Source organism: Antrostomus carolinensis, unplaced genomic scaffold (assembly GCF_000700745.2).
Source record: "Antrostomus carolinensis isolate BGI_N321 unplaced genomic scaffold, ASM70074v2 scaffold20231, whole genome shotgun sequence".
Lineage (NCBI taxonomy): Eukaryota > Metazoa > Chordata > Aves > Caprimulgiformes > Caprimulgidae > Antrostomus > Antrostomus carolinensis.
In genome coordinates, this window is record NW_010293752.1 from 33,157 (window position 1) to 57,931 (window position 24,775).

Consider the following 24,775-nt stretch of genomic DNA (forward strand, 5'->3'; position numbering starts at 1 on the left):
TGTTCTGTCAGGATAGTCAGTATGTATTTCAGGAGCCAATTATAGACATATATTGTTATGTTTGTTGTTGTTATCCAGCTTCCAGCAGAGCACAGACCTCACTTCACTTGTCTGAGCAGTGCCAGCCACCCAGCTGCTACTGCTTTTTGAAAAAGGCATTTCTGATGGGGGATGATAAAGTGGGGTAATGCCCCTGGGCTGTGCAAGCCTTCCCTACTGGTGTTAGTACCCTTTCTGAAGTGTGCTCATCTGGAATCATGTTTCAAAGAAGCCTGTACAAATATCTTTGCCAATGCTGGGGGGTAGTTAACATTATCTACTGTCATGCACCCACTAAGAGACTGGCTCAGCCCTGGGCCAGCGAATTTGTGAATCTTTTATAGGGAAGAAAAGAGGGGGCAATTCAGAGCAGCAAAGCAGCTAGGCCATGGCTCTGAATCCTCCACCCACCATTCACTGCAGAGGAAGCCCAGGAGTCTTAACTGCCTCTAGCTTTAGACACGTGTGTTGAATACCTGAAGTTAGGTACGGTAAACCATGCCAAAAAAACTGGCAATGCTCAGCACCTTTTGCCAGCATCCATTTCTCTGTGACTGTGTCTCTTGAGCCGCTGTGGTGAGACTGTTCACCCCTTGGTTTAGGTGAGTGCACGGGCACTGGTGGGCAGTGGGGTGCTGTGGAGACGCGGTTGGGCTTTCATGTAGAATTCTGATCACATTGATCCCTAAGTGGCTTTCACACACCCGGCAAGGAACCTCACTCTCTGCAAAATGGTGTTAGAAGAAATAGATGGTCTGATGATACAGCAAAGTGAAGCCTTGGATCCAGCTGCTTTAGGAGGGAAAAGGGCAGAGGAAAACTTGTCTGCCTGGGCTGAACTAAGCAGCTTTCCCTGTCCTTGCCTCTCTGTGGAGCCAGGAGTGCAAGTTCACAACATCAGGGCAGCAAGGGGATGGAAAATGCTGTTGAAATGGTTGTCAAGGTTGTGAGCCAAGGTCAGGCTGTGCCAAAGAACAGGCCAGGCTTTTGAGGATGTGCCAGATACAGCAGCAGAGATAGCTCTGGAAGAAGACTCAAGATGAGAGACCTGCCCTCTGTAGGAGGTATGTAGTTTTGCAGTGCTCATGCTGGGGAGGGGAAGAAGGGGGAACAGTGTGACAGGGGGAACAGTGTGAGTGGTGGCCTTGAATGGCGATTCCCTTCTCTGTTCAGAAAGCACAAGTGTCTGGCCTTGCCCATCCTGCTTAGCTCTGACATTCCCTTCCCTGTGCGCTTCTGGGAACATTGAATAAAATAAGGCTGAGAATCCTGGCCTGTGAAACGTGCAGATTGGCCAGCTGTTTGCAGAACCAAATAGGATGGGTTTGGGCTGAAAGAGCAGGGTTAGAGCACGCTGTGCCACACTGGGCGGTGTGGGCCCGGTTGTTACGGTAGCATTGGTACTAGTGAATGCTTTCAGATCTGAAGAGGGAGTTGCTGGTAATATTATGACTCCTAGATGCATTTTATTCTCCCATTCCATTAACACGTGAAATGTGGCCATCAGGGTTCAAAAGAAGGAGTCCTAGCAGCCCTGGTAGAAAACCACCAGAAGGATGGAAAGATAAACCAGTTTTGAATCCCTAATACCTCTGTAGCAAATTGAGTATGCCCCCCACCTTCCAAAATGCTATCTTGAAACCTTATCTACAGCAGGAGGCTAGTGCCACTGACCACAGGACAGGTGACACTTGTTTACCAGTGCCTTGCCCCTCCTGACAGGGACCTCAGTGGCCATGAGAGGGGCTGAGCTCACTTTGGGTCTGTAACACTGGGGCCCCAGCAGAAGCAGAAGCTATAGCTGATGTTGTTTGCCCATACCAGTAGCTGATTAACCCTGCTCTTGTTCTTCATTACAGTGACCCCTGCAACCCTGAGGTCACTGCTGAGCTGAGCAGAAGAGGGAGCACCTATGTAGGCATAGGAGGACCTGAGCTGTACCCAGTCCTTGCAGCACTGGTTGCTGGTGCTGCTCCTGGAGCATTCCAGGAGCCAATGCGAGTGTTTGGGCCAGAGGGCTGCATTGCAGCAGACTACATAATTCCTAGCAGAAATCAGCTGCAGGAGCAGAAGTATCATAGCACTTAGCTTGAGAAGATACTATTGAGTATAGAGGTAAAGGTGGCTGTTTTGTTCTTTGATGGTCTTTTTACCAATGCCGTAGAGACCTTTCCCTTCCCTCTGCCAGGGCTGTGTGGTAGGGTGGCAGCAGCTTACATGCCCCTTGTCAGTATTCCTGCAGCTGCATCGCTGCCAGCCTTTCTGCAAGGCTCTGATGATAGTCTGCAAGGCTGTACACTGTATGGTATGTTGGACTGGCAGTAGTTTGTAGCTGGGACTTTACTTTGTGCTCAATAAAGGAAATCTATACCATTCTTCTTTGTATTGTGTGCTTTAATATACTGTCAGCGTACCTGTGCATCATTGCTCCATGGAACTCACATGGCTTTAAAATGTTTCCAAATAAAAGCATGTTACTACATTCAGGGAATGAAAACAAAAACAAAATAAAACAAAAAAACCCACAAGCAAAGGAAGTTTCCTTATCTGACCAGAATACCAGCTCCAGGTTCTTTAAACTTTGGGAGATCTTTCTGCCCTTGTTTTGTCCATACTAATAATGTGTTCAGAGAACATTCCATTCAGCTTACAAGCTTTAGGAGCACCACAACTCAGACTGATATGCTCCTACACAGAAAGTGGTGCAAAGCTCTCTCTCATGGTTGTTAGCTGGGCACCTGGCACTGAGCAGACTTGAAGGTGTGGAGAGTGATGGCTGCTGCTCCTGCCAGCGGTTTGAATTCCTCACAGGGTCTTTTAGGGCTACAGTTTGTGTCTGGGCGTGCAGTGACCCCAGGCTTGGTGACCCCAGGCGGAACTGGCAGCTGCACATCGAGATCACTCAGCTAACTGCAGTGAGCTGGGATATTAAAAAATGGCAGAGTCCTTAAAATGGTCTTGCTTAAAGCACTTAGCTGGTTCCTTAAGGCATCACTTTGGTGCAGCATTAATGGCTCTTAGGGTGTTTCCACTCTGGAGTGGCAGCTGGGGCTGCTGAAGCATTGCCTAGACTGTGTCTGAGAGGCCTGGAACCCATCAGAATGGCATTTCCTAGCTCTCAGTTGCCTGTCCTGGCAAAAGCAAAGGCAATGCTGCCACTCCAGGACAGCAGTATCTTGTGGTGGAAATGAGCATATCTCTAGGGTACCTGCTACTCTCCTGCCCTCTAACAGTGTCTGCACTTGTCCCATGGACACATTGGAAGGTGTCCTTCCACCTTGGGAAGCCTTTTGGTAGGATCCCTGACTTGGCCCATGAGGATACAGTTGGGCCTTGACAATTTGAAACCCATCTGCTGTGCAGGATGCTCTTTCACAGTAGATGTTACGATCGGTGCTGTGATACTTGTGCAGGACAGGTGCTTATGGAAGACCTGCCACCAGGCAGAATGGTGGTGTGAGTGCCCTGTGCACTGTTCACGTTGGCCAGCTGGTACATCCTAAAGCTGGCCGTGAGTACCTGTGTGCCTGTATTTTACATGGGTTAGGACAAGCTGAGATGAGTGTGGGGAAAAGTCTGGCTCATTTGCTGGGTGATAACTCCAATAAAGATCATTGGAAGTTTTTAATTTACATTTCCAGTGCAAGCAGATGTCGGTGTGCACTGTTTCAGCCTACCTGATTTGTTTCTATGCAGGGCAATAGATTTCTTCCTTGACTATGACTCTTTACTCAGAGAAGGGTTGTGCACAGGAAAATAATTGTATTGAGTGTGTATTTTTTTTTAGTGGCCTAGTAAGCTAAGAACTCTTTCCTTTCTTGTAAGTATTTTGGGGAGCTGTGTGGAGGATGTTCTCTCCAGGGTGGGTGGCACGCACAGGCCAACTGCCAAACCTGTTATGTGCTCAGTGGCTGAATTTGTAGTTTCCCAACCGGGACAGGAACTTCCAACAGCCCTGATTCTGGATTTCTTTTTAAAGGGGGAGACGTCAGTTCATGGGACTGCTGCAAGCCCTAAAGAGGGTAATGAAGAGGGATCAGAGAATGACCATGGAGTGCCTTCGTCCAAGAAGATGCAGGGGGAGCGTGGAGGAGGAGCAGCTCTCAAGGAGAATGTGTGTCAGGTAGTGTCCTTGAAGAAGATATCTTTGAAAATGCACCACTATGAAATTCTTTTTCATGTAATTTCTGGAGTACGGTAGTGCCCCTGCTAAGTCTAGGTAGCCTCAAGGAGCTTGTTGTAGAATTAACCATCTTTTTGTGCTCTGAATCAAGCCTTTCCTCTGTGATTGCCTCTCCTCTTGCTAAAGGCCACAAGTGTTAGGGAGGTGTGACCAATGTGGGATTTGTTTTAGCCAATGCCTGGTAGCAGGGACTGGATGGCAGATGGGAGTGGAGATGCACAAACCACCTGAACTTACTGACGCCAGGATAACTTAGCATTTTTTCTGCTGGGGTCTCTGCTGGCAGTCGTGGTGGGCACAGGGATTGTTGCTGTTTGGGATGAGTTGGGAAAGGAGGTTGCTCAGAGCTGACGTTGTGCTTCCTTCCCCACAGATCTGCGAGAAGCCGGGGGAATTGTTGCTGTGTGAGGCGCAGTGCTGTGGTGCTTTCCACCTGCAGTGCCTTGGGCTCTCTGAGATGCCAAAGGGCAAGTTCATCTGCAGTGAGTGTTCCACAGGTACGGCAACTTGTCTGAGTGCAGGACAGGATGCCTGCTGCCTGCTTATCTGGTGCTTCCTTTGCTGGATGATGTACCTGTAGTAGGGCTGCTAACTGGCTCTCAATCTTCTGATTATTGATTTTATGTTTGATAATGAATTTCTAATTAATTGCTCTTCCTGTTGATTCAGGTACATGGTGTGGGAAAAAGTGAATGTCCAGGACTTGGTGGGAAAGAAAAAGGGAAACTCTTACCTGGGGCTAGGAAGGGAGAGCTGATAGGGAGGAAGAGTCTGGATCAGGCTGGAAAGGGGGAAATGTCTAAGAAGTGTTGTTTTTCCCTGTCCTGAGATCATAACTACAATGATTTTTTGGTTTTTGGGTTTGTTTTTTTTTAATTTAGAGTTATATTGTAGCCACAGGTGAAAACAGCTTGCTGCAGAGACTTGTGCTTTGGAATAGGTACAGCAGGTTGGGAAGCTCTGCTGTGCTAATATGCAGCCTGGTGGAAGTGTCAGGTCTTCATTTAGCCCTTTGTTATAACTGATATCATGTCTCTTGCTCTTTCTCCAGGGGTCCATACCTGCTTTGTGTGCAAGAGCTGCGGGGAAGATGTAAAACGGTGCTTGCTGCCCCTCTGTGGGAAGTATTACCATGAAGCATGCATACAAAAATACCCGCCCACAGTCATGCAGAACAAGGGCTTCCGATGCTCCCTGCACATATGCATGACTTGTCATGCTGCTAACCCAGCAAACATCTCTGCATCTAAAGGTACTGAAATCTAGGATGGTCATGGGGATGCAGTTAGAAGCTATTTTTTGTTTGTTTCATGTCCAGTGTGCAGTTACCTGGTGCACTAGTTCTTCATGTTGATTTTCTGTCCTTGCCACAGTGCTTGGCGTAGCGTTTGCTGAGGAATAGCTTCTCTCGGGGGAGTGGAAGGGGTGGTGCCCTTGTGTGAGAACGCTGCTCGTCAGCACTCCTCATGGTCAGATACGGCAACTAAAATGTTCTCATCTGTCCAGATGCTTGGATGCCTGCACGTCCAGCGCTGCCACATGCCTTTCTGGGTTTTCACATAAGTCTCTGGAGCTGTACAAACACTCTTATTTCTCCTTTGTGCTTTTCATTGTGCTGGTACTGCAGATGTGCCTGCTTAGCAGCACTGGCTATAGAGGCAAGGGCACAGAGCAGTGAAAACTGATATTGATCTACTTCTCTTTTGTAATGCAAACTCTTGTCTTGTAGTAGTGACACCTTTGGGCTGAGCTTCTCAGGCATATATTTGTTTAAACTGTTTGCAGCAATACCTTGACCTTTATCTCACATTATTAAACTTAAAACTTTTATCTAATTGCCTTGTACATTTGCTTCTAAAGCAGCTTTTCTTTAAATCTTTGGTATCTTAAGACGAGTGCCAACAAGACAAGCTCTATTTTTAACCTCAGGGTCTCTAAGTTGTCTTTTTCTCCCACATATCAGTGTTTGGTGTAGAAGACAACACTAAGGCCTAAAGCCCACAGCTGACCACTTCCCCAGTGAACATTTGTGTTGGGTTCTTCTGGCTGCTGCTTCTTGGTGGTCAGATTTGCCCCTTTCCTTCTGCCCCTTCTCCCTGTTAAAGTCTCCTGTGAGGAACTGAAAACAGGCTCTCAGAAACCTTGGATAAATCAGGCCTGTAGGCAATTCCGAATTCTCCCTTCTGGAATTTCAGGGTAAAATCTGATGAAGTGGAGAGGCAAGTGTCGATATTTTCAGAAGCTACATGGATTGGTTTCATTAGGTGCAGCCAAGCAGTTGGAACGCCCCCTCTGTAATTACTGTCTGAGCTGATTTGCTAATTATTTGTGAATGATAAGAAGCAGTCACAGTCTGTGAACTTTTGAACTGTTTCTGCACAGCGTGCAGGAGGTTTTTCACTTCTAAATAATGCAATTGTATATATATTATATACAAAAATATATATGTAACTTTATATATATTCTGTTATATTAAGTAATTTAATAGGAATCTAGTAAGTATGTCATGGATGGTCTCTAAAAATTAAAGGTGAGTTTTCTTTTCCAAAGATTGCCTATGACTGCTCATTTTGAGTTTAGGTACCAATAGAGGCTAGTTTTGGCAGGCAATAAAACACTGGCCTCCTTTAGAGGCAGGTTCAGTGTGTTTCCGGTGTGTTCTGGTGCTAGGTCGCTTGATGCGCTGTGTGCGATGTCCGGTCGCGTACCACTCCAACGACTTCTGCCTCGCTGCTGGCTCCGTGGTTCTTGCCTCCAACAGCATCATCTGCCCCAATCACTTCACTGCACGCAGGGGCTGCCGCAACCACGAGCACGTCAACGTCAGCTGGTGCTTTGTCTGCTCAGAAGGTGAGATGAGATGGTCTGTGCTGGATCTCCTGTCACTAAGAAAGGCCCTGACAAGAAGTCATTAGAGCAGGCAGCAGCTTTGCCTGTCCAGAGTGTGCCAGTGAGGACTGTGGAGAACAGCTCCTATCCATCCCTATTTAAGTCCAACTTCAGCCTAGAACTTTTTCTGGATCCTTATAAGGGTTCTTTGTAGGGCACGAGCTGTTTCAGAGGGTTTGCAGAAGAGCATCATACCCTTTTCTCAGCTTCTGTCTGGATGCAGGGGAGGTTTAGATTAGATATTAGGAAGAAGTTCTTCACTGTGAGGGTGGTCAGACACTGGAACAGGTTGCCCAAGGAAGTTGTGGATGCCCCCTCCCTGGAAGTGTTCAAGACCAGGTTAGATGAGGCTTTGAGCAACCTGGTCTAGAAGGTGTCCCTGCTGCTGGCAGGGGGGTTGGAACTGGATGATCTTTAAGGTCCCTTCCAACCCAAACCATTCTATGATTCTATGTGTGGAGTCCAGGGCTTCTGCACAGTGACTCTGATAAATTCCTTCTCTTTTTCTTTGCAGGGGGCAGCCTTTTATGCTGCGAGTCCTGCCCAGCTGCGTTTCACCGTGAGTGTCTAAACATTGAGATGCCAGAGGGAAGCTGGTATTGTAATGATTGCAAGGCAGGCAAAAAGCCACACTACAAGGAAGTAGTCTGGGTGAAAGTTGGGCGCTACAGGTAGGTGAAGTTAGAACAGAGCTGTTCCCATCCCTTCTTCAGGCAGTGCTCATGGTGACTGAGGTGAGAAGCTGCTCCTCTCTGAAGGGTACAATGCAGCAGCCTCTGACTTTTTTTGCATGCGTATAGTGGCTGGTAAAATGTGTGATTTCCTTCTCCAGTAGCCTCTTGTCTCCCCACCAGCCTTTCTGGTAGCCCTCACATGTGTTTTCCCCATGTCTCCATGCAGTAGCATGCTTTTGAGGTGGTTGGAAGTGGGGAAGCCAGAGGTTTCATCTGCCCTTCCCTGTGTTGCAGGTGGTGGCCAGCTGAGATTTGCCATCCTAGGACAATTCCTGTCAACATCCAAAAAATGAAACATGACATCGGCGAGTTCCCTGTGCTGTTCTTCGGCTCCAAGGATTACCTGTGGACCCACCAGGCCCGTGTGTTCCCTTACATGGAAGGTGATGTCAGCAGCAAAGACAAGATGGGGAAGGGCGTGGATGGCATATACAAGAAAGGTAACTTGTCTTCATCCAGAGAGGTACACGTTCTGTTTCTCTTTGTTCCCACACTGAGAAGTGGTGTTCTTATAATTGAGAAAAATATCTTTTTAGAGCTAAAGTGGAATTAAATTTGCAGAATGAGCTGCTGCTTATCTGTCATCCAGCCCACCATGCATTGGTCTGGGCTTGCAGAGAAGGATAAGGGTGTGCACATCTTGAATGCTTCTCCAGCTCTGATATAGCTGCTCTAAATCAGTGAGCTGTGGCTTTCTTAGCTTCCCTGTTTCCGATAGTCTTTATCTGTATATCAAAATCACAGAATCACAGAATGTTGGGGATTGGAAGGGACCTCTAAAGATCATCCAGTGCAATCCCCCTACTGGAGCAGAAACCTAAATGAGATCACATAGAAAGGCGTCCAGGCGGGTTTTGAATGTCTCCAGAGAAGGAGACTCCACAACCTCCCTGGGCAGCCTGTCCCAGTGCTCTGTCACCCTCACTGTAAAGAAGTTTCTTCTGAAATTTAAGTGGAACCTTCTGTGTTCCAGCTTACACCCATTGCCCCTTGTCCTACCATTGGGCATCACTGAGAAGAGCCTGGCTCCATCCTCGTGACATTCGCCCTTAACATATTTATAAACATTAATGAGGTCTCCCCTCAAAAATGCACTTGATAGTTGTGAATACAGCTGCCTGACATAGCCAGCTGCCAGTTTGGACATCTCATGACCCACGGGCAGGTCTCTTACTGTAACTCCTGCAACTGCCCTACTGCACTGGCCTTGGATTGACCCCACTAGTGTCAACCTCAGGCAGCCCCACTCTGCGTGAGTAGAGGGAGTTCCTCGTAACACACTCTGTTCTCTCACTTAGCTCTTCAGGAAGCTGCAGTAAGATTTGAAGAGTTGAAGGCACAGAAAGAACTGAGACAGCTTCAGGAAGACAAAAAGAATGACAAGAAACCTCCTCCCTACAAACACATCAAGGTGAGGGCAGATGGGGGGCAGGTGTGGAAGAGAAGTCTTGAGCTGTCGGTGCAGGTGATTTACAGGTATACAGAAACACTTCTACTGTTCGGGTATCCGGCTGCATTTGAAGGTTACTTTGACCCTCTTGGCATCTTCAGTCATCCTCCACAGAAAGGATTCGTATATGTGCAGAGCTCTGTGGAAGCTGGAGACCAGTGACAGAGGTACTCTGATTTACTGGAACAGATATGGTCATCTCTGTGCTGTTCATGCCAGTTGTGTGGTCTGGAGGAAGCATCTCTCTACCTTGGGAGCTCAGAGGAGAGTGCTAGTAGTACACGGTGTGTGCTGTGTGCTCGAGTGTGTGTGCCTGCTGATGGCGAGGTGGGCAGGGTGCTGTGGAGCAGAGCTGAGGGGAGGATGGTAACCCAGAGTATCGTGTTTCATCTCTGCTATTGTTTTTTATCTCTTTCTGTATCAATTGGTGACTGAACAGAAATACCAAAGCAGATGGATGTGCTGGCATATCAGGCCTTTTGCTGAGCTTTGGGGAGCTCTTCGTGTTTAGGTCTGTATTTTGAGATAGAACTAGAGCAACAATAGAAGTCCTACAGGATGTAGGTGCATGTGCTTGAGATGCTTTTTGTTTATAGCTAGGATTTCTAGGCAGGCAGGTATGTCCTGCATGAGTTGCTGTAGAGTGTAAAGAACACAACTGAATGCTGTGGCAGCAGCATGGGCCAGGCAGCTTCAGTGGAGGAAATAAAATTTCTCATTATAGGTATTTTTAAGCCTGTCTCTGGCTACAACATGAAGGAACTTGGAAGAAGTTTGAAGCTTTGAACTTTGAAATACCCTTTTAACATAAATAATAATGGTCATGGTCATTAGCCATGATAGCTTTTCTGAGGTCTGGCTGCAACCTGTTTGTCTCTGTGAAAGCAAAGCACTTTGCAGGAGCATATGGTGAACTGGAGAAGGCTTCAGGGTGGAATGACAGAAGCTGACTGTGTCCACACCTGTCCTGGCCTTCAGAAATCAGCAGATCAGCACCTCAGGGTCCATCCCAAGGAGCACCAACACGAGAGGCTGCTGCAAAATACACTTGGGATCCTTCATCCCATCAGAGCTGTGGCTAGTCCAAGCATTGCCCTGTTTTGGAGCTGGTTTTGTATCAGCAGTGCCTCAGAGCCTGCTGGGCATGTGTGTGTGCTCAGACACCGCGGTCGCTCAGAGGGGCAGTGCCAGAGCCAGCAAGGGCCCCTCTGTCTGCCTGGTGGTGGACGGACCTAATGCTGTGAGCCTCATCACTCTTAACGAGGTGATGAGCTATCAGTCTGAGTAAGAGATGGGAAGCAGCAGAGAACACCGAGTGATAAGCAGGGTCAGAGGTGGGAGGCAGTACTAGGAGGAAGGGGAGACTCTGTTGAAGAGATTAATCAGGGGTTTCTGCGGGGTTTGCTTTTAAACAAAGGAGGAGGATCAGGGTTCAGCCAGCCTCAGGCAGGCTGCCAGTGCGGAGACTTTGCTCTGTGGGTGAGACTAGATAAATTATGTGGGGGCTGGAATAGTTTTACTAGATGATCTCCTCCTTTTGTGTTGTTGGAGAGGAAAGGGAGCTGATGGTATTGCTCACCTGGGCAAAAAAAACAGCAAGAAGCTTTTCTTCAGTGTCTCTCCCAAGTCCTGACTCTCTGTTGCTGGCCTTCCATCATTCACTACCTTTAACCAAAACCAAAGGACCCTGCTCATGCCACAGACACGCCAGTTGCTTCTTCACCTGGTGCTGTGCTCCACTTCCTTCCAGACTGGTTTTTAGAGAGCTTCTTGGCTTAACTCTGAACTCTTCTTCGGGCCTTCCAGCCCCAGCCATGTCTGTTTTTTCTTTCATTTACACCTGCAGGACAGTTGGGTAGGGAGCTATCTGCCTGTGGCCTGATGCATAGCTAGACCTTCTGTACTCTGTCCCAGGCATGCCAGCCTGCTTCTCGTAGTGACAGCTGAGAGCACAAAACAACTTGAAGGTAACACGTTCAAAAAACAGGGCTGTAAGAAAAAGCTAAGGAGCGGGACCTGACATTCAGAGACTGGAGGAGGTGCTGTTGCATGCAGAAAATGGTTTGGTGTCAGTCATAGGTATGATGTGTGCCCAGCTAGAGTGCTGAGCCACCTGGGCTGGATGTAGGCACAGTGGCGATGGGAGGGGGACACTTGGCAGCCTCTCCCTGCTCTGGGATCACAGAATACACACTGCACCAGGTGATGCTAATGGGAGACCTGCATCCTCCTTAGCTCTTTCCTCTAACTGTACACCTCTTGAAATAGCGTGCCCAGAAGTATGTATGTACCTGTACTTGTGTCCTTCTGTCCCTCAGTGTAACTCACTTGCAGTGCAGCCTGTCAGCTTGCAGGCAGGTGTTGAGTACAGAAGTGACTGTCACGATGACCTGTTGTTCTTAAGTAGCTGACGTCCTTCGCCTTCATTCCAGGTGAACCGACCGGTGGGTAAGGTGCAGATCTTCACTGCCGACCTGTCTGAGATACCGCGCTGCAACTGCAAACCAACAGATGAAAACCCATGTGGCCTGGACTCTGAATGCATCAATCGCATGTTGCTCTATGAGTGCCACCCCATGGTCTGCCCTGCTGGGGAGCGCTGCCAGAACCAGTGCTTCTCCAAGCGACAGTATCCCGAGGTACAGATTTTCCGCACGCTGGCACGAGGCTGGGGCCTGCAAGCCAAAACAGACATCAGGAAGGTACGTGCTCTGCTTCTGCATGTAATTCTCTCTTGCCACTTCTCTCTTGCTCAGTGTTGGTTTCAATAGATTGGAAAAATTACCATCTTCCGTAATTTGAAGGTTTCTTGTCGTAGAATGTCATTTAGGAAAGAAATAGATTAATTTAAGTTTTCCAGTCCTGATAAGAATGTTTTGGCTCAACTAAACAAGAAGATAGTTTGCATCTATCTTCTTGGGTAAGAAAGGGTAAGAAAGATGATTGCTTGATCTGTCTATTTGTATGGACGATGGGCTTTGAGTACACCAGTACACTGGCCTGAAGACGGTGCTCAGGATCTCGAGATAGGGAGCAGTGATTATACCTCCCCTCCATTCTTGAATAGCCAGGCTTTCCCAGCCCGAGAATCTTGTATCGGAAACTGAAGCCAGGGCTTGGGCCTTACAAAAGGGTAATGTCTTGGAGATGGCTATTATTATTGCTGAAACTGGTATCTCTGGCTAAAACACTTGTATATATTTTTTTTAAATCCAGAGAATAGTATTCTGTGGGCACACATCTGTGCTGCATGAAGAAGAAAGAATGTTAAAGCAAAGAGAACCCCAAAGCTAAAAAATAATTAAGTGAAACAGAGGACAATTAGCATAATAGAAGAAGAATGTCTGAAAAAGGACTAGAAACAACATTCTATGGGGGAGGGCTTGATAGCAGAAGGAAAGATGTGAGTCTGCCCTGTTTAGGCTTTGCTGCCTGCGGTGATATAGATTAAAGGATCTCTCTGCCATTCCATGTGCCTTTTATGTTTCAGCAGACAGTCCAGAAACAGCAAAACTCAGTTAGTTAATGGAGGCACCTGTTAGCCCCAGTGGAGCAGAGCTGGGGTTCCCTTTGAGGGCTGAAGTGTGGTCTCTGCAGTACAGGGCAACTCCACGGGCTCACTGGAGGAGCAGGTGCCCTGGGTGCATCACGCTGCTCGGTGCGGTTGGTCCCCAAAGGAGTATTGTTTCCAGCTGGAATGCAGTTATGCAGTGCTTTGAGCTTTGCAGCAAAGAGCTGTTCTGTGGTTTACTTTTTGCTGTCTCTGAATGTTAATTCTTTCCATAGAACAAAGAATGATCTGATGGCCATTGTTGCTTTATTTAATTTATTTCAAGTTATTTGTTGAATGTGTGAAACAGATGTACGATTTAGGGCTCTTGGTGAATGGATATAGGTCAAACTGCCTGCAAAGCACAGAGGAAGATTTTTATGAAAAGGTTTCCACAAAGGAAACAGGAACTAAGTTTTAGCACAAAGGTGGATGTCCCTCCATCCTGGAGGGAATTTGTCTCGTCTCATCAGCTTGTTTTCTCTCTGGCAGGGTGAATTTGTTAACGAGTATGTTGGGGAGTTAATTGATGAAGAGGAGTGCCGAGCCCGAATCCGCTATGCTCAGGAGCATGACATCACCAATTTCTACATGTTGACACTGGATAAGGTATGTGGAAGGAATTTCTCTTGCCAGGATCCTAGACAGAAGTAAAATGATTGCAAAGAAGGCATGATAGTGGTCTTCTCCAGCAAGTAAAAAGTCTGCTAAGACTTGCTGCTGAGGTAGTTTGCATTTCCACTGGAGAAGACTAGAAGAATGGACTTAATGTGCAGTAGAGAAGCTTCAGGTTGGCTGTTAGGATTAGGAGCAAAACCTACTTATTTGGAGTTTATTCAGAAGAGATGAGGCAGTTGTCTGAGGATAATAGTTCCTGTTTCAGCATAACAGGGTGAATTTGGTAACCTCAGGATCCTTCCCAGCAGCTGAACCCTGGAGGATCCAGAACTGGGCTGGTGTGTGCCAGAGGAGGCATCGGCCCTCTGATGTACAAGTATCAGGCACAGTGAGATTCTCATTTAAGTTTAGATTCCAGGTTTTGGTGATCTAAGTAGAGGGGGTGGAGTTACATTCACAGACTCCTCAGTGGGTCCTGGAGGCCAGGTTGTTGATGTGAGCTCCTGACTTTCAGAGGTAAGTAGCTCAGCTTTGGAAAGATTAGAAGGAAACCATGAAAGCAGACATAGAAAGAAGCTGTTGAGTGTGAGACAGGATAAAAACATGACTGCTTTCTGGCTCTCCCCTCTTCTTGCTGCAAATTCACACTGACCCTATCTTGTTCTCCTTGTCTGGCTGATGGGTGGGAACAGGGGCAAAACCAAGTGTTAATATCTCCCTCATTATTACAAACCAAATCTCAGTTGCAACTGCCCTCTCCTCTCCAACACAGTCTAACAAATGTTAGTGTTCTGTACAGAAGTGTACCTCACATCACCTACTGTTCTGTTTTCCTTCTATATATGGACATACAAGAAATAGGAACTGGTATTTAAGCAGAAGTTGGGGTCTGGAACCAGAGGTGCTGCCTTGGAAGCGTGCTGGTGTAGTGTTTATGCAGTACTGACACCGCAGGGAGAGCCAGCTTCCCAGAAAGCAGCAGTAGCACTTGCCTGGCTGCTTGGGAGCCTTTGTGTCTTTGAAGAGAAAGATGATGTTGTGCAGGAGGCAATTGCTGTAAGATCTGCCAGCCCTGATCAGAGACACATCAGCGTGTGGAAACTGGTTGGGTGCAGGCAACGCAGCGAAACCTGTCCTTACGCTCGGTTAAAACACGGGTATGAACTCGGGTGCTTTGCAGGTGTCATCAGATGCCTCCGTTGTCAAACTTACCACTCCCAGTTAATGCTTTCCTGGTGTGCTGGTACCTGTGCTACCATGGCTGTAGGAGGAAATGACAGTTTATCAGATGTGGTTTTTGGCTTCCTTTGCAATTGCAGGATCGAATCATTGATGCTGGACCAAAGGGCAACTACGCTCGGTTCATGAACCATTGCTGCCAGCCAAACTGTGAGACTCAGAAGTGGTGTGTGAACGGCGACACTCGCGTCGGGCTCTTCGCAATTGTCAATATCAAAGCTGGTAAGGAACCCCGCTGTCAGTACCTGCAGTTAAAAACATGGGAGTGTTTCTGTAAGGAAAGGGAGGGTTTTAGCACCCTGGGAAGATATTTACCTTTTGTTTTTACATAGGCTTTTATGAGACTTAACAGCAGCACTGCATAATGAAACATGTACATCCCATGATATAAATGGAGGTTTGTAGTTCTAATTTACAGGGCCAAGAAATGGAACTAAGCACGCTACAGCGTGGGGCTGGATGCTGTTTTTGGCTGTAGCTTGTAGTAGGAGTGTGGCATTGCACTGAATTTTCAATCCACACAGATCTGTGGGGAGATTAATAGTTGGTATCCTTGTGTAGCTGTAACAGTCATTTGTGTCATTATATTTCAAAAGTGCTTTTACCTCAGCAGTAAGATGTTCTGCCCCATAATTCATCACAACTTGCTTGGTTTTGATCTGCTTTTGTGCCAGGGACTGAGCTGACTTTCAACTACAATCTGGAGTGTTTGGGAAATGGAAAGACTGTTTGTAAATGTGGTGCCCCAAATTGCAGTGGCTTCCTAGGAGTACGGCCAAAGGTATGATGCCTCCTTTAAGCTTTTATTCTTTCAAATCACCTCTTTGCGTAGATATGTATCATTTGTTGCAGAGATCTTGGGAAGGATAATCCAGAAATCTCAGGAAGGAAAATCCAGTTTCAGTGTGGCCATGAAAACACTGTTTGAAATGAGTTGAACATTCAAGTTTCCATTCTGAGAGAGCAGATCTTAGACCTCAGTTATAAGAGCTGCTATAAATAAAGACAGGAAATTGTATTTTACATCAAAAGAGTAAATGAAAGATTTTTTTCAGAAATTTCTGCTTATTATCATGGCAATTTCCATTGCACAAGAGGAGCAAAGGACAGGCATGGGAAAGACTTCCATCGGATAACCAAGAAACCACAGCTCAAGCCGTTTCCCAAAGTGAAAACTGAGTAAATTGTGAGCGTGCATTGAAGGCCAGCAAACTTGCATTGCTTCAGACTTGGAACTGCTTTAGAGCCAGAAAGCTTCAGCATCACCATCTTTGCTGCAATTAGAAAGTTCCTGGTTTTTTCCTTCTTTTAGTTAAGCACCCAAAGTTTACACATCAGACAGGAGTAAGAAATTGGCCATATCTGTAGTAGAAAAATCACTAGCTTTTAGAACTCACTGACGTTTTGTAACTGTAATGTTGCAGTAACAGGAATTGATTTCAGTTACCTCCTAGTGTGAGCTGGTTCTCACTGGGAAAAGGAAATAACAGGAGCAGTTGGCCAATTTCCCAGCTGTCACCAGCTAAATCTATGTCTCAGCTGTTGGTTTGTTTCAAGAGCTTCCCCACATTGGTCTATAATCCCTATGCTCTGGCATGTGGATACTGGCAGCTTACTTACCCACAGTTAAGGGTTAAAAGCTCCAGCAGCACAGTTTTTAAGCCCAGTCAATATATAGGGAAGGATTTGTGAATTCTCCAAGGAGCTTAGTTCTGCAGAAAAATTAATGTATGATAAAAAAAATTGACGTCTCGAGAAGCTGACAGATGAGATGAATTACACATCTGGTGTATTTAGTTCTTTTTTGGATTGCAATTTAAAGTTCAATTGATTTTTGTGCTACTCCTGTGTTATACATGGCTGGACTGTCATTTTTTGCCCGGAAATGGCAGGTTGCATGATGGAAATGAGAGAAAGGTGCCCTTTAGTTGGCATTCATGTTCCATTGTGATGCCTGAGGCGACTCATTCCATCTTGATGAGATTGGCTAAAAAACAACACCCAAGAAAACAGTGCCTTGGTGGTTTTTGATTGAGTTTTTTTATTATTATTTGGTTGGTTGTTTTTTGGGGGTTTTTTTTCCTGAATTCATCCACAATAGATGCATTTTTAAGCTTCCAGAAGATACAGCAAAAAACCCCCCGCTAATTATACTCAAGTTCACTCTTAAAAGTGACCTTTCTAATTGGGAGTGTGGAAGAATGCTGTTGAGTCTATTGTACTGCAGTGAGCAAGTGGAAATCTCTTAGTCCAGCTGTTAGACCTTGCTTAGACATTCAAATCAGCTGTGAAAGGGTTTTCTTGTTCTCTTTGTAATTAGATGGTGGAGGTGCTAGAAGCTGAGAATAGGTGGAATAGTTTAGGTGGAGTGATTTCACTGCCTGCATTTTCAGTGATAAGAAAGGCCTGACTTGTCCCCATTGTCAGTGGGAATGATGGTATGAAAACAAATATCCACATGTGAAGGGGAAGGAAACAATGAAGAAATGTATCTCCCTGGTGGCAGGACAGCTGCATAACCACCTCTGAAATTGTACATATGGAAAGAAAGGTTTTTAAACGTTCTGGTGTTTTTAATCTTGATAGCAGAGTGATGAAAATAGTGTGCAATACTTATGTAGAATAAAGGATGCAAAAATTGCCTTGTAGGCATTGTCTCAGCGTGCAGAGATAGTCTGCATCGAGAGTGCATATTTGGACATGAAGATATGTGGAAAATGGCATAAAACTTATATCTGTTGAGATAAACTGAACTGATAGTGCTTTGGTAAGGTCGCTGGTTGGGGACAGGAAGCATCGTTTTTGTGGAGTTGAGGGTTTGGTACAGTGTGAGGCTTAGCCTGGAGAGGATCCATGCTGGGGGGTGTAGGGTGGTCCGAGGACCTAGGTTGAAGCGGGGGACAGCATTGGAGGAAGCTTCAGCCAGAGAAGAGAGCACTTAAGCCATTTAGATGCCGATCTTGGGACTGGTTGTGGTTATTTCATTACTGCTCATAACACAGCTTTTGGAAGTGTGGCAATTTAACTGTACTGATGAGTCAAAGATGTCATCGGTGGGGGAGGAGGAGGGGATGGGGCAAGTGCAAAGGAATAACTTGAGTTTAACTGGGAATGGGCTGGAATTCAGAGATTCAGTATGGCAGAGTACACCTGGGGGGTAACAGCAGAAACAAGTCTGCCACGAGGAGGTCATGGATGAGCAGTCACAGGGGAGAAGGAGTCGTGGTGCAGTTCAGCTGCCGCAGGACTGAGCTGCTGTGGTGACACAGCTGTGAAAAAGGCAAATGCAGGCGGTGCTTTGGGAGGGATTTCCCATTCTTTTGGAGAAGTATTGATGTCATTGTACATACAGGGCCTGTGAGGCACCATCTGAAGTAGCGTGTATAATTCTGTAACTTGTGTTTGGGAGAAATAAACTCGGTAAGGGCAGAGAAAAGCCATTAGGAAGATTGAGGGTGCAGACTGTGAAAGTGTGGTTTGTGCAAAGGAGAGTGTGTCCCAGTGGTTACTTCAGCGAGAGAGAAAAACTGCAGAACAAGAGCAGCATTGACACAGGAACAAATAAATCTGAACTGATCACAAATAAATTCAGACTGAAAATGGAGAGAGGGGTAAGGAACATAAAAAACTGCAGGTAGGCCTGGAAGGGACTTGTCATGAGAGTCATGGGTGCAAGGGGACCCAACTGCTTTGATTGAGGACGTGAAGAGTCTGTGAGAGGTGGCACAAGCTCAGCAATGCCCAGCAGCCCCTGGCTCCTTGTTCTGCTGTTGCTAATTGCATATATCACATCTTTAACCAGGCTTTCGTGCAGGGCTTCCAGACTTTTTCCAAAAAAATCAGAACCGTTTGCCGTAGTGAATCGGTTGCCAATATTAAGAAGCACTGTAGAGACGTTACATATGTTTTGGGTATGGCTGGCAGTGGAATTTTTATTTGTGGGGTTTGCAGTTATCTCCACTGTAGCAGGAAGGGAACTGATGGAAGGGGCAGAGACCTGCATTAACTGATGTTGTCTCACCTGCAGAGCCAACCCAGCCTCACCGAGGAAAAGTCCAAGAAGCTAAAGAGACGGCCGCAGGTGAAGCGCAGGTCGCAGGCGGAGGTGATGAAGGAGCGAGAGGACGAGTGTTTCAGCTGTGGGGACGGAGGGCAGCTAGTTTCTTGTAAGAAGCCAGGCTGCCCCAAAGTGTACCATGCAGACTGCCTCAACCTGACCAAGAGACCTGCAGGTCAGTGCTCCGCATGGCTGGGCTCTGCTTGGGTCACAATGTTGGCTCAGGGTGTCCCAGGTGCTGCTCACCACCTTGCACCTCACCACCACCACCACTCACTTCACAGCTTCTGAAAATTTAGAGAGATCTTTCTCACTTGAATGGACTTTGTGGCCCACACAACACAACCCTGGTTTGCACTCCACTGTGACTGCAAAAAGATGAATTGATTGTTGAAAGGGGAGCTGGTCCTTGCCTAAGATAGGTGCTTGTGAGCTGCCCTCATCCTTGGGGCCTGACAGAGGACAGTCCCAACAATAGTTGAGGTGTTGGTTCCTCAGATTGGCTGTTTTCCCAAAATTGAAGGCAACTGAGTGAGTTGAATGGTGAGGAAAAGCACCGGTGGAAAATAGGAGTTAGAGAAGAATGTGTGACATGTCTAAATTGCCATGAGCTCATAGTTAGGGAAGAGAACAGTATCAAAACGTATCCTAGTTTGTGGTGAAATGAGGGCAGGAACTGGAAATAAAAAGAATATTCAAAAAGTACTTCTGGTTGTGTGCAGAGAAAGAAATAGGCTCCCTGTATGAATAACAAAACGTTTCTAGTCTGTTAGTAGCTCAGGAGTAAAGTAACATCTATTAGAGGAAAGGCTTGAAGTTGCATTTAAAAGTCTTTAAGGAGTTGGTGGAGGAGGGAGAGTTCCCTCTGTTGTTTTTCAGTTTGTCTTAGTTACTTAAAGGAGTTCCTGGGACTTTTAGTGAGTGTCTGTGTTTAATCAATGCTCAGAAAGGGTAAAAAGTCTGACCTGAGTCTTGGTAGGCCAGTTAGCCTGACGTCTGCCTGGCCAGGAGGATGGAAAAACTGATACAAGGAAAACTTGATACAGGATCGAGTGCCTAAAGAATTAAATGGTAAGAATATCAACAATACTAGATGATGAGTTTTTAGGTAGAATAACTCATCAAACCTAATTTAGGGGTTTTTGCTAAGATAATAAATTTGCTTCATAAAATCGACTGCGTTGAAGTAATTTGTTTAGGGAGCTGTAAATCTTTTGATTCAATACTGTAAGCATTGTCATAACTAGAAATTCTCTATGCAGCTCTGTAGAGAATTTTGTGAACACATCGGAGGCAAGCTAAGAACTGTGTAACCGAGCAGACTCTGCAGGTAACTGCCAGGAGAGTCACTGCAACGTAGCGTTTCTGCCTGCACTTCACAGGGAGCATCACAGAGCTGGGCATTCAGCACCTCTAGCTGAATGAATTTGGCAGAAGGTGCAGAAGGGCTGGTAGCATATTTTGTAGATGATAGAAATTCTGTGTGTGTGCGTGTGTTAAGTTTTGGGGAGAACAGAGCTTTTATAGAGAAGAACTTGGATTGCCCATTGAACAAACGCTGTAACAGAGCAATGTGAAAGCCAGTTTGAGTGCCAGTCATTCCTATGGAAACATCATCATTCCAGGTGAGGAAGTCCTGATTATCACCTTTCCTATCCATTTTTATGTGCTAGGACAGGACGCTGTAACATCCTGGCATGTTTTCCCATGCTTTAAAGTCTCCAATAAAGGAGAATCCAGCATTTAGCTTGTTCCCCTGCTTTCCTCTTGAAAAGTTTCTCCTAACAGCCTGACTTGAAAAAACAAAGGATCTCTTGGAAAACCACTTTTTTTTACACACAGAGAGGCTGTTATCTTCTTAGACCTTTTCTGGCTTAAACAAACACAGCCTCTCCTTGCAGCTCTCATTTCCTAAAATTTTTATTCTTGGTCTACTCTGCACTGTGTCCCACTTGCCTGCACATTTTTTTAAAACTGTGGTAACCAGAGTATTTTAATAGAATTGCAGCCAAGGTCTTGCTAACACCAACACAACAGAATAATTGTATTTTGTGTTTTACATAAAATTTCTCAGGAAATTAGGTTTTACTTGTTTTGCAAAGATAACTTTGATGTTTGTGATTTGCTCTGTCATTCTTATGTCCTCATCTTGATCCTTTTCACATGCTTTCTTTCTCCTGCAGTCTTACTTTGCACTGGTCTTTATATAATTGCACCTTGTTGGTGCAAGAGTATCTGTCCAGTTTAAATTCTGAGCTGGTCTAACCAGATTTTTGAAGTTCCTTGCAGCCTTGTTGTTATCTACCTGTTTCTGTGAGCATATTTGCTGTTCTGCTTCCAGAAATTTTAAATTACAACACAGACTAAAATAGACTCCAGAAGAATGTAATTGGAAATGTCTCCTCAGTTTGCTAGAAGACGATTACTAGCTGGCTTTTGAGAGTTATTTTGAGCCAGTTGTATCCATTTTACTCTTTTCACACACAGGCTGTTATTTTCATAGACTGCTCCTTAGACTGGCATACAGAACATAAAAGTTCAGCAGTTTTTGCTTCAAATGTTTCTTCTGCTGTGGGCATTGCTGTTGAGTAATTGGAATTTCCTGCTTGTTTGCATGTTACTAATTGTGTGATCTTACTTTCAGAGGTGTGATCTTACTTCCAGAGTTCCTCTGCTCCGGGCTGTCTCTGGAGAGGCTGCATATTCATTAGGCCTTTTATTCTGTCAAAGACCATTAGAGTGGTTTGATAAGATTTATCCTTCCTGCAGCATACTGGCAGGTTTTGACTTACGTTATTTTCCATCTGTACAAATGACCTCTATAATAATAGTCCCAGAGTCTTTGCAGTGGCCAAAGTGAGTGCTGAGTGTGGCTCTCTGGGTTGCTGATGGTACAGGCAGAGCAGCGACAGCCTGTGCTGCAGCGCTGTGAGCCAGGAAAGGGGAAAACCACGTGTAGTATTCAACATCCCCTCTCTGAAAATGATGCTGAAAATGTGGAGAAGAAGCAGAAAAGCCGTGTACATATTTTGAGACCAGAACAGAAGCCTTGGACTGGCTTCAAAGGAGGGGAAAAGCCTGCTATGTGATGTCTTCAGCCCAGGGGAAAAGCAGCGTGAGAGGGGAGTGGGAAGCTGATGTCGCAGAGGTGCATGGAGAAATGCCCCTGGCTGCTCCGTGCTGTGCTACACTCGCGCTCTCTTCCAGCCTCCGTGGAAAAGAGCTGGTAGCCAAAGCCACAGATGTGTGGGCTCGGTTCAGGGAGGCTGGGAAGTGTTCTGGCCAGGCTGGTGTCTGCAGCCACCCTCCGTCATCGCTTGTGCTCTGAGCACAGGCTGGCCTGTGGCTCTTGTGCGAGGGCTGCTCTGCCCGGAGCTGCTCTTTGCAGCAGGGCAGGGAGCAGGGGGGAGCCTGGGAGTATGGGGTGTTGGGGAGAGCACAGAGGCAAGAGGCATGTTTGAAAGGCAGCTGTGCTGCTCCTTTGGTGAGAGGTCAGGGACTCAGTGTCCTTTACCCTGGGTGCAGATGGTCTCACTGTCCTGGTGTCCATGAACTGGTGAGAAGCGTTTGGTAGAGACGGCAGCAGCCTTGGCTGGGGAGCAGGGCCCTAGGATAGTGAAGTCATCTACAAATGCAAAAAAAATATAAAAATCTCTGAACTGTAATGGTTTTTTCCTCCTTGATGGTGTTGATACTGATGGTGAATAGATTCAACGTGGACATGGAGCCCCTCGGGGAGCAGCTTTCTGATAAGCTGTATTTTTATCGTGGCCATACACAGAGGTTAAGGAAGATGCCTTTGGGTACAGACACAATAGAAGCTGACTCCCTTGTGATTACTGCCCTCTCACTTCTTCTTTCTGGTAAACAGGAAGGGAGGTTGTTCTCCCAGAATTAGCAAAAATTTAGATGAACCTGAAGCATCTACTTTAAGAGTCTGTTGGGTGTGTTATACACAGATATCGCTACTGGTTGGGGAAATCAGAGCCACAGAGTTGTGCAGGCTGGGGGTGTCTGCTCTTCTCTAGGCAGCCGTATCAGTTAGTGTCATGCTGGAGCCAGATGGGCTTTAGGTCTGACCTGGCATGGCTTATGTTTTGTCATGTTTATAATTTCCTTTGTTGCTTCCAAGAATGAAGGTTCCTGTGAGCTGCCTGTCAAGTCTGTGAGCTGTGACAGAAACTGAGGAGGACATGGGAGTGTTACAGGCGTGTTTCCACTCTCCCTTGAACTCCCTTTGCAGCAGGCCCTGTCTCTTCCCTTTGTGCCTCTCCTAAGGTATGTCTTTTCTCCTGTGTCTGTGCTGCAGGAAAATGGGAGTGCCCATGGCATCAATGTGATGTGTGTGGTAAGGAAGCAGCTTCCTTCTGCGAGATGTGCCCCAGGTCCTTCTGCAAGCAGCATCGGGAAGGCATGCTCTTCATCTCCAAGCTGGATGGACGTTTATGCTGCACAGAGCATGATCCCTGCGGGCCTAACCCTCTAGAGCCGGGAGAAATTCGTGAGTATGCGCCTCCCATAGAAGCCCTGGCTAACGACGAGGACACCCAGCCACCGGAGCAGCCACCTGCAGACACAGACCTGAGTGTTCAGCCCCTGGACAGCCTGACTCAGTCTGTGGCCCTCAGACTGCAGTCACCAGAAAAGCCCCCCGCTACCCTAGCGCTGAGGCTGCCATCATCAGACAAGCCCCCCACCACCGTAGCCCTGAGGTTGCAGCCGTCAAACAAGCCCCCCACCACCCTGGCCCTGCGCCTGCCTCCACCAGACAAACCGCCCACTGCCCTGGCACTGAGACTGCCACCATCTAATAAACCCCCCACCACCTTGTCACTTAGGCTGAAGCCATCCAACAAACCCCCCACCACCCTCTCGCTCCGTTTGCAGCCTTCAGACAAACCTCCCACCACCCTGTCACTCCGCCTGCAGCCGTCGGACAGGCCCCAGGCTGCCCTGTCCCTAAGGCTGCAGTCAGAGAAGCAACCCATCATCGTAGCGCTGAAGCCTGAGCAGCCCGACAAACCTCCCAGCAATGCGGTGCTGTGGCCCCTGGATGAGTCCTCCAGTGATGTCTCGCAGACTCAGCTGCCAAGCAAATCTCCTCTGGGAACTCCGCTGTCGTCGGACGAGTCGCTTGTTCCTGCTGGTGCCCTACAGCTCCAGCTGTCCGATGAGCCCACTGCTGCCCCCGGGGTTTTGGGGTTATCGGATAAATCTCTCATTGACACCAGGACCCAGCAGCCTGAGCTGCTGGATGAGTTCCCAGTGAAATGCCTGCATCCTCAACTGTCAGACAGACTTCTCGCCACAGCAGGGACCCTGCAGTCCCACCTGGTGGATGAGCCTCCTGCGGCCAGTCAGCCTCAGCCGTTGGACAGAACTTCTGCCCAGAGTCCGCAGCTCATGTCTGTGGAAAAGGCTCCCAGCTCCATGATGCCCCAGGTCCCAGCACTGGAGATGACTCCCAGCCCTGGGGTACTGTGGCCTCTGCCCATTGAAAAAATCCCTGGCTCCCCGGTCTCTCGGATCCTGCCCACAGAGAAGGCTCCTGGATTGGCTGTGCCACAGCCCCTGCCTCTGGAGAAGGCTTCCTTCTCCGGGGCAGTGAGGGTCCCAGCCACAGAGAAGGCTCCTAGCTCTGGGGCGCCCCGTCTCCTCCCTCTGGAGAAGGCTCCTGCCTCGAGTATGCCACGGATCCTGCCCCCAGAGAAGGCTCCCAGCTTAGGGGTGCCACGGCCCCTGCCTTCAGAGAAAGCTCCTGGCTCCCGGTCACCACACGTCCTGCCCGTGGAGAAGGCTTTCGGCTCAGGGGCCCTGCGGATCCCACTCATGCAGAAGGCGCTCGCCCCCGGGGTGCTGCGGCCCCTGCTGCCGGAGAAGGCTGCTGACTCTGGGGCTCTGCGGGTCCTGCCTCCAGAGAAGGCTCTTGGCTCTGGGGCAGCCCGGCCGCAGCTCCTGGAGAGGCCTCTCACTCTTACAGCTCCGTGGCCTCAGGCATCGGACAAACTGGCTGGGG

At 47.4% G+C, this 24,775-nt stretch overlaps 1 protein-coding gene across 1 annotated transcript in view; it reads left to right on the forward strand.

Annotated features, from left to right (window-relative positions):
• The window catches only part of NSD1 (nuclear receptor binding SET domain protein 1), a gene marked incomplete at its 5' end in the record, with an annotated part of 41,969 nt that overhangs the window by 16,302 nt on the left and 892 nt on the right, over positions 1-24,775 (forward strand). The window contains 13 exons of the mRNA XM_029087325.1: positions 4,019-4,162; positions 4,596-4,719; positions 5,274-5,474; positions 6,893-7,072; positions 7,626-7,782; positions 8,080-8,285; positions 9,144-9,256; positions 11,728-11,997; positions 13,338-13,454; positions 14,783-14,924; positions 15,377-15,483; positions 18,730-18,934; positions 23,069-24,775. The exon at positions 23,069-24,775 is cut by the window's right edge and continues 892 nt beyond it. Coding sequence (XP_028943158.1) covers positions 4,019-4,162; positions 4,596-4,719; positions 5,274-5,474; positions 6,893-7,072; positions 7,626-7,782; positions 8,080-8,285; positions 9,144-9,256; positions 11,728-11,997; positions 13,338-13,454; positions 14,783-14,924; positions 15,377-15,483; positions 18,730-18,934; positions 23,069-24,775 — 3,673 coding nt within the window. The remainder of the gene's footprint in view (positions 1-4,018; positions 4,163-4,595; positions 4,720-5,273; positions 5,475-6,892; positions 7,073-7,625; positions 7,783-8,079; positions 8,286-9,143; positions 9,257-11,727; positions 11,998-13,337; positions 13,455-14,782; positions 14,925-15,376; positions 15,484-18,729; positions 18,935-23,068) is intronic.